We start from the raw sequence: 9,193 nt of genomic DNA, 5'->3' as shown, positions 1-9,193 counted from the left end.
AAGTTCGGGCTCTGATGTGTAAAAATGTAAGTGTATCATGTTTAATATTCTCATAGGAGTTTATGGTTGCTTGGCTGTGTTTCAGGTCGGCCAGTATAATGTAACTAGAGATAGTTATATATGGTGCTTGATTGTGTTAATCGTATTAACACCTCAGTATGCCTCAAAGGCCCTACTTTAAAGTGTTGCCCCATCACAGGAAGGCAAATGTGTTTATGCATGTTGTTAATGAGTGGAATCAAAAGTGAAAAGCCTGCTGTCATGGTCTCATCCTGGCTGCATCACAGGGCCTCCCCTGTCTCTACCCAGGAGCACTGTGAGTAAAGAATGAAGAGGAGAGATCGAGGGCATATTTCAAACTCTGATTAGTTAAACACACCTGACCAATCATTGTGTTTAGTGAGACTGTCTGTCTCAGAAAGTCACACAAAGTCTTTATCATGTGAAAGGCAACTTCAGACACCAATATGTGATCAAAAATGCACTTCATCTGTTTAGGATTTAATATCTTAATTATTACTGGAAGTTATTCCTCCAATAGTTATTTGAGGTACACTGTTATTCTCTATTGGACAACATTGTTGGCTCTTTTATTAAATGTGACCTCAGGCCATGGTTTGTTTGGCTGCTCTGCTCTCTAATCAGATATAAGACTGGGTCTTATCTGAAGAAGTCAACTCTGGGACAGGAATTAAATCACTGTATTTTTCACCTTTCAAAAGTAGGCCTACTCTGACAGGGGCTTGGTTGATGTCTAAGGTTATTCATATTGAGAGTTTTCCCTATGGCCAGTTATAATGCTTTATCGTACTGTGCCTAATAGTATTTCTGGCTGATAAATCACGCCTCTTATTGGTCCTTACATTATGGATACGTTCAGTGTCTTTAGGATTTGTCACAGGACTATTATAACTCTTTGTCCAAGGAATTGCTCATTACAATGCTCTGTATCAAATCATGAATAAGTGACGGTGCAGACCACTTTTATTGGGATGAAATGTAATACTCTGATGGATGCTCAACAGGAGAGCGGGAGGGGAGGCGTGTGCTGAATGATGATGCTCTGTTTAGAGATGAGAGAGCTCACATCCCAACTAAAGCAGCCTCAATTAGAATGGGAGGTCTAAAGCCTCCCTTGCAGGGTTAGACGAGCACCATGAATATGTAGACATGGGGGGCAGTGCACCTGCTACTCTATCTATCTATCTATCTATCTATCTATCTATCTATCTATCTATCTATCTAGATAGTTCCTAACATGACATGTCTGTAATCCTGTAATCCCCAGACCATAGTGAGTTTATATGACAAAGTCTTAATTTTGTAATCCTGTATCAGAATAACACTCCCACGGGTCTTTGCAATATATCCTTTCTTACAGTGATTGTGTTTTTTGTGAAAGTTGTTTGTTTGATGGAATCACTGACTGACACCATGTGTGTCATAGTTAGCCTACTTTATATTACTGTAACTTTTTGCTCTTGACTTGTGGTGTGGGCTACTTATGCAATCCCTACAGGAACCTTCTATAATTCTGAAAGTCTCTCATGTGTCCACCATAACCTCTTTGGAATTAACTGCATTTTAATATAGACTAACCATAATATCCCTCCAGAAGCTTTTTGTAAAAGTTTGGTGCTGAATAATGAATGTGTAATAACCTCATCTCATTACACCGCACCGTGGAAGCCACTGCCCTGTCATTTGCCTCCACTGACATAAGTGACAAAGAGGGACTTTTCCTCTCTTCTTCCCCTCTTCTTTCACTCACATGGTGTAAGAAACAGAGAGAGAGAGAGAGAGAGAGAGAGAGAGAGAGAGAGAGAAACTTTTTCCGTGTTGTGAGAAAAAAAGCTCTCAAACAGTTTATAAGCTGTCTGACCTTGTCTTTGATTTGTTGACCACCAGCCCCTTTTTAAAAAGAGATTGTAACTTAAGAAATGACACAACCAGAGCCGTGATTTTTGGACGACACCATGGTTTGCGGCATAGGGGAGAATGAAGACACGGGAGGAAATAAAACTTGTTAAACAAACAAACCGGAGATATTCAGAGTGTTGTTTGTACTTCATAAAACTGTTAGGTCGTAATTGTTCGTCACTGTTTCTAAATGACGTCAGTTTTATCTTAAAAACACCGAGCAATAGCAGGCGTCCCCCCCTCCAGCCTGTGTTTGGTACAGTCCACAGCTCCTTTTGGTAGCCACGGCGTCGGTAACTAGAGCACAACATGTTGGAGAGCGTAGTCGAGCCGTTCCCCCCTCAGAGTTAACTTTTTAATCCCGGTTTTGTCGCGTTATCACACACGAGAGGAGGAGGCGGAGGAGCCCGGGGAGAGAAAGGAGGTTTAAAAGTCAGTCATGTTATGAAGTTAGCGTGAAAAGCCGGAGCATCTTCTCGCAGCAGAAGCCCGTTGATATTTCACCGTGTGGAGGAGGAGAAGAAGAAGAGGGGGGAAAGGGGTGAAAAGGGAAGCCCGGAGAAGCGAGAGGAAAAGCGGGGGGTACAAGATGCAGCCGGCCGCGGTGCTGTGGGGAGCCCTGCTAACTTTACTGCTCAACCAGACTCCAGGTAAGAAAACAACGTCCGTTCATGAACGTCGCACACTGGACTTCAAACTAGCACGGGAGTGTGTTTTGGAGAAGGGAGATATTTTTGTACCGCCGGTGTTTGGTAGTAGTGTAGTGTGTGTGTTTCTTTCTTTCTTTCTCTCACTCACTCACTCACTCTCTCTTTCTTTCTCTCTCCTTTTAATTCCCTCCTTATCAGCTCTGTGGCGTTTTGACTCGCACATTCAGACGGCTCAACTCGGCAGCCAAGTTTCCCCCCTTATTACAGAGCGCAATTTAGGTGGTTAAAATAGAAAAGTCTAGTGGAAAATGTGCGAGTGTGCGCGTTCATTTCTGTTTTCTTTTTGCTCGGTGTTGTGTCGGAGCCGGTGTGTCCGCAGCATTTCATCCCATTTTTCCCATATTTTGTATTGATTTAATTTATGGACTTGCTCAATGCGTTTGGCAATCTCAAGGGTTGTTCGCACTATACGCACCCCACTTAACAGTATGGGTGTTACAGTATAGCCTACATTGTAGTGCACTGGATTGTAGTTGGAGGGTTTTGTCAGTGTTTATTTTTATTTTTTCATATTTATTTAGCTTTATGTGAAGGTTTGGGTGCATGTGCCACAGTATGAGGGGTGATGTCCTGTCATTTCTCCACCTTGACGCAGACTGCCATCAGTCCAGGCTGATGTGGGAGTTATAACCTTTGGATATTGAATAGCTATGTTTTCAAGCTGTTTAAAGCTACTACTTGTCTACTAGGGCTAGAAAGTAAAATTAAAACATGAACTGTGTGAAAGAGAGAGTTTGCGCTCTTGCATGGATTATAATATGGTAGAATGTTTCAAAAATCACTTCTCTGCTCTTTCTCCTGCAGCTAATTTAGACTTAAAACCAATCCAAACCCAGCAATGATGGCAGTGTTTGGTGGATGCAGCCCCTTATTCTTATGCTCAGTTTAAAATAAGCAAGCACACTGCCCTGTGGTCTAATTGCAGGTGAACTGCGTTGTTTATCTATGATAACCTACATCCTGTGTCCCCCAGCATTTGTAATAGGTCTGAGTGATTTCCACCACCCCCTTCCTATGTTTTCTCTAACACCTTGTATTTACAACATGTTAGGACAGCCGCTGGAATGCAGGGACCCTTCTGAAGCTATTTCCAAACACATGCACGCACACTCACTGGGCTGAGCGTCACACATACACACACAAACACACACACGCACACACACAGGGGTGCAATGCCCTACGACATGACATGAAAAGATTTACCTGACAGGATAGGAAAAATTACATCTGTAATTGGCTGCTTGGACCTGAAAAGGGGGTGCTGTAATTGCGACATCCCTTAAATGTCACCAGGATACTGTCTCCAAAATGTCAGCCAGATAAGATTCAATATCCCAATTGAAAACAAAAGCCCCCCCACCCAACCCCCCTCTGGATGATCCACATCCTATTTATAGATATGTCTTTCATCCTTTCAGATGTAGTTATCAATGTTTTCCCCTGCCACCCCTCTTTATCTGGGGCGAGAGGAGGGAGGCCGTGCTCGTTTGATTATGGACTTGTTCTGTCATAAAGCAATTAAGTCTGTTTGGGCCTGTGTCATGTCTTAAACACGTCGCTGTCTGTTCTGTCTGTGTGAGTGAGACCGACCGGCTGCTGTTTGCATTTTCCATTGTGGCACACTACATACATCACAGCTGATGCTGGCTTTGTAAAGCCTCTGATGGTTGGAATTTTTATTACCATATTTAATTCAAGATCTTTAAATTTGATTATTTCCATGCCAGGAATTCTAAATACGAGATTTTACCCCCTTTAGAGTTGTCTTTCCTTTTCTTTTTTGGTCAGGATGGAAAAGCCTCTGAAATAGCATTTAAACCCTCATGTGACACTGACGGTCTGACTGGCTAATGATATTATTTTAGGGATAGTGGCTCTCAAACACAAGATCTCATGCCACAGCTATCCAGTGGTTGGGGAATTCCAGGGTAGTTAAAAAAAAAAAAAAAAACTCAAATTGATAAATATATCTTTGAACAATTAAATGACTAAATTGATGGCAAATTTCTCGTGGGTCAAGATTTTAAATGGTCATTATGTTGGCCACAAACATCTGACATATTGTACGCTTATATTTTAAAACCCTCATTATGGGATTCATGGAAAGATGAGCAACTCGGTGGAGGCTATAATGTCTAAGCTGTGTACAGTGAATGGCATTACAAATGCCAGCCGGTCCCAGCAGACAGTAGATGACCCAAGGCTACAGTTTATTAGTCTGACTTTGTGTGTGTGTGTGTGTCAGACAGTGAGTCCAACATGTGTGTGAGGTCAAGATGCCTTCTCAGCTAAGTCTAGTGGCCTTGCTGTAATGGGCTGAGCTGGCCTAATGGCGTGTAGGAGAGTGTGTTACACAGTTTAATGATGTGCTCTGGGACAGCGCGACCCCTCACCCCCCACTCCTGAGAGTCTCACTGAGCCCTCCTCATTTACTAATCAACCATTGATTGGATTCGCAGGTTGCTTCTGAACCTCTACTGTTGTTCCACTGAAGGCATCGCTGCATGTTGGATCACATTTGTATTTATAGCAAAGCATCACTGACAGATCTAAATCCATAATCCTACGGGCTGGGATGAAAATTTCAACTTACACGATGATCCCTCTCCTGCAGAACTGAGCAGGACTAAACTGAGGAGTTGCTGCATTATGAATCTGACAGCTGGGCAACTTTCCAAAAAAAAGAAACCTTCTTTCCTTGAATGAAGCTGGTTGGTTTTATCTGCTGCAGCCAAACAAAGAACAAGGAGGAAAGAAAAGAGGACGATGACAGGAAAATACAATGAAAAGAGGTGGGCTGCAACATGTCATTATGCACATCAAGAAAAGTCAATTGTGGTTTCCCAGAACTCAAGGCTACATCTTCAAATTGCTTGTTTTGTCCTACTAAAAGCTCTAACACCCAGAGCTATTCAATGTAAATGGATATGAAACAGAAAAGACAACAAATTTGCACATCAGAGTCAGAGATGAGGAGAGTGGTGAATAACAGAAGCTGCTGGTAAAACTACTGCACAGTTAGCGCTGTTGTTGTTAGTTACTGTGTATGATTCATTGATGATAGAGGTGAAAAAGTAAGTCTAGAATAGTAGTTTGTTCAGTGCTGCTGAAGTTTGCTACTGAAGAATTATTAATTGAGAATAATAACCTATGCCAATTCTGTTCTCTGGATATAATTCTTTTTAACAAAACTTTACAGTTCTGTACCCAATAACCATCCCAACACCAGAATAAAGTCTGCAGTGTCTGTGCAGCTGGGCCATCACCCATCGCCTGTCTACCTCACAAACGCCTCAAATCCCTGTCCTTTGAGGTGCATGCATGCATTTCCTTAACATTGCATTTCATCTAATCCAGACAAATCAGCATAAAATACAACTTAAAGCACACACACACACACACACACACACACACACACACACACACACACACACACACACACACACACACACACACACACACACACACACACACATGACAGTAGCAAATGGCTGAAAATGGGACACCCCAGTAAGCTTCAAACACTTGTGAATAAGGATCCACTGAGCACACACACACACCCCACCCCCTCCTCACTGTTGACAAACTGCTAACAGCAAAAATGTCGTTCACTTTTACATAAAACATACACCTGAATGTAAAAACAGCAGAGTATGGTTGCTGTGGTGGTTTCCATCTATTAGGCTAATAATGGAAAATGTATCACAAGAGACATGTATGGTTGGATAGCAAGATTTATTGCAGCACAGATGCAGCCTCCATTGATACTCTGTTTGTAAGCTGTTGTGCAGGAGTTTATTCAGCCTTTGACAGAAAGCTGACATCTTTTGTTTAATAAGCATTCGGTGAAAGTGTTTACTGAAGATTTGGGATTGAAAGGGCGGCTTTGTTAGAGTTTTAGCAGTGAAACCCAGGAACAGTATCAGCGCTACTGTAGAAACATTTGAAACTTGGTAGGGATGAGTTGTGTCGGTATCTTTCAGATCTTTGCTTTGTCTGCAAAATAGTGAGTGTTGTTCATAAAGTTATTTTTCTGCTGTCTGTATACAATCAGCTAATCATTTCAACACCAGAAGGAGAATGAAAGAAGCTAAAAGGGATGAAAAAAAAAGTCGAGATGTCAGACCATGTGTACAGCACTCGCTGAGAGCTGAGGAGACAGTGTGTTGAAAAGAGGAGGTGGGAGTCTGGCCTTGTGTTGTGCTGCGCTGGCTGCCCTGCTCTGTGGTTCAGGTTGCTGCCGGCCTCCGTGCCCTTCCCTGCTGCTTGTATCCCCTTGTTGGATTGATTGGTCCCCTGACGTTGCCCTACCTCCTTCTGGACTGACAAACACTCTCACTAGTGGCCTTTTCAGAGAAACACGCAGGCATGTGTTTTTTTTTCTTTTCCTTGCGTACCCAGCAAACATTAGCGAGTAAATTTATGATTTTGTCTTGCAAAATAGCTCCAACACCACATTTGATTGAGTGTCCTCCGGAGTAATTGTTATGGTATTAATGTTGATATTACAGAATAACTGGGCCTCCAGACAGATTTATTGCTCGCCATTAGTTGTTTTTGGTACCGATTCCACTCCACAGGCGACGATGGATTCCCTGAGAGGAGAAGCCTGTTTTGGAGGATGTGGCCGTGGCTCATGTCCGTGAAACGGGACTTCTTTGTCTTTACCCCTGGTGAGGTTTGATTGTTTTGGCATGTATGCACATTCACCTTCCACTCTGGTGACTTTCTTGTCGAGGCTAAAGCTTTTCAGGGACTCCAGCAGGAGGAGGAGGAGGAGGTGGGTTTCAGTCATGGTTCTTCTGAGACTGGAACTGTTGTGTTGGACGAGTCTATGTGACTTTTGAGGCCCGATTCTGTGTGTGTGTGTGTGTGTGTGTGTGTGTGCGTACATGCCTTCCTCTGGTCTAGCTGGTCGGGTTGGTGTGGGCTAAAGCTTTTGCTTTCACCAGGGGAAGGCAGAGTGGGCCACCCGATACCCCCACTGTGCTTTGTGTGTCTCTGCTGAACGGATGGAATTGCACCTCCAAGGTAGCAGTGGAGGTAACCTCTGATTACCCGATTCCCAGCACCCCCCCACCCTCTACATTCTCATATGGATAAATGTCAGACCTCATACCACCCCCACCACCACCCACCCCTCACCCTCACCCTCCCAGCCTTCTACTCATGTTCCTCCACCTTCCTATAAATCACCTGACTCTCTCCCTGCGAGGCCCGGCCTCCTCTGCGCGAGCCCCCCCGAGGGTCTCTCTCTCGTCTTTGGGGTCGTTTCTGATTTCAGAACATGATGCCCTGGCCCAGGGGCCCGTTTCAATTATGTTCACAACACTAATATATGTCACAGATGTCAGGAGTGAGAGCGCAGGAACAAGCAAACAAAACGTCAAACCGTTGGCAGCCCCCTCGGTGCGTTGAACGGCGGCTGGAGCCGGTTGAGAGCAGCGCCAAAGTTGGTAACCGTTCTTCTGTTTTTGCTTTTTTCATAAGCTACAAAGAGGATGAGAGATTTCCGCCTATGATCATTTGTGTAAATGATCGGATAATTGGGGGAATTTAAAAGTGCCGTATAGGTTGTCGATCTTTCTGTGAATGAAAGCCAAAATAATTCAGATGCATTTTAAACACAACAATGAAAATGAACCAGCTCATGTACAGTTTTTTCCTGTTGATCATGATTTGGTATCAGCCAGCACATGGCGAAGTGTCCTTGATCAAGACGGTAAAAACTAAATTGCTCCATCAGAGTGTGAGTGGGTGAATGAGAGACAGCGCAGAAATAACAATTTCAATCAATTTCCTTAAGAGATATGATGCAAAAATGTTAGTTACACCCTAATAGAAATGTCATATAACACTGCTTTACAACAAGTCACATTCCTGTCACACAAAATTCCTCAGTGTCTGAGTCTGAAACCTCAGGTAACACAGCAGACATGCCTGCAGGCTACGAGTCGTCCCAGTGACATCGCCGACGCTACCAACAAGCTGCGCTACTGTTGAAGTGTCTGCCTGCCACCTTTTTGAAATTTTTCGTCAGATGAATTTAGGCCACACATCACCTCAGAGGTTTAGTATCGAAAAAAGAGACGTTTGTCTTTTTTTTTTTTTTTTTTTTTTTAGGCCACGTAGAATGAATCCGAGATCCTAGGGGGTTGCAGATTATTGGAGACTGTAATAAACTGTGGTTCTACGTCTCAGCGGGGGTCTGCTGTAAAGGACAGAAAGATAAGCAGGGCTGGAGACTCACTGTCTGAGCACAAGCACTGGGAGGGGGGGTGAGGGACACAAAGACATTTTGAAGGACACACACACGTAGATCCATAGTAACTTAATTCTTCAGTGGCTCCTCACTGTGGCTGTGCCTTTTTTTTTTTTTTGGGTGGATGGGGGGGTATTTGCATGAGTGTTGATGAAATTCCGGCGAATTTGGACGAAGACATCAGCGTCAAATGATTGAGGCTTGGGCTGATTGTTGTGATGAAAGGCCCTCTCTCTCATCCCTGAATGTGGTTTCAGCCATGCATTAAAAATAAGCCACTTATTCTTGTGTATTGTCTCGC

General features: G+C 43.5%; 1 protein-coding gene across 4 annotated transcripts in view; it reads left to right on the top strand.

The window, feature by feature from the left end:
• The first annotated feature begins 2,223 nt into the window (after positions 1 to 2,223).
• lrp4 (low density lipoprotein receptor-related protein 4) overlaps positions 2,224 to 9,193 on the top strand; it is a 150,583-nt gene continuing 143,613 nt past the window's right edge. For 3 of the 4 annotated variants that reach the window (XM_085771330.1, XM_085771321.1, XM_085771302.1), the window contains exon 1: positions 2,225 to 2,570. In XM_085771330.1, coding sequence (XP_085627456.1) covers positions 2,510 to 2,570 — 61 coding nt within the window. In that variant the 5' untranslated portion in view covers positions 2,225 to 2,509. Of the gene's footprint in view, positions 2,571 to 9,193 lie in introns of all 4 variants that reach the window. The other variant, XM_085771311.1, reaches the window with a different exon arrangement.

Source organism: Trachurus japonicus, chromosome 3 (assembly GCF_045865225.1).
Source record: "Trachurus japonicus isolate A0001 chromosome 3, Traja_1.0".
Lineage (NCBI taxonomy): Eukaryota > Metazoa > Chordata > Actinopteri > Carangiformes > Carangidae > Trachurus > Trachurus japonicus.
Note: the sequence above shows the minus strand (reverse complement) of the source record. Positions and strands in the feature narration are given on the sequence as shown.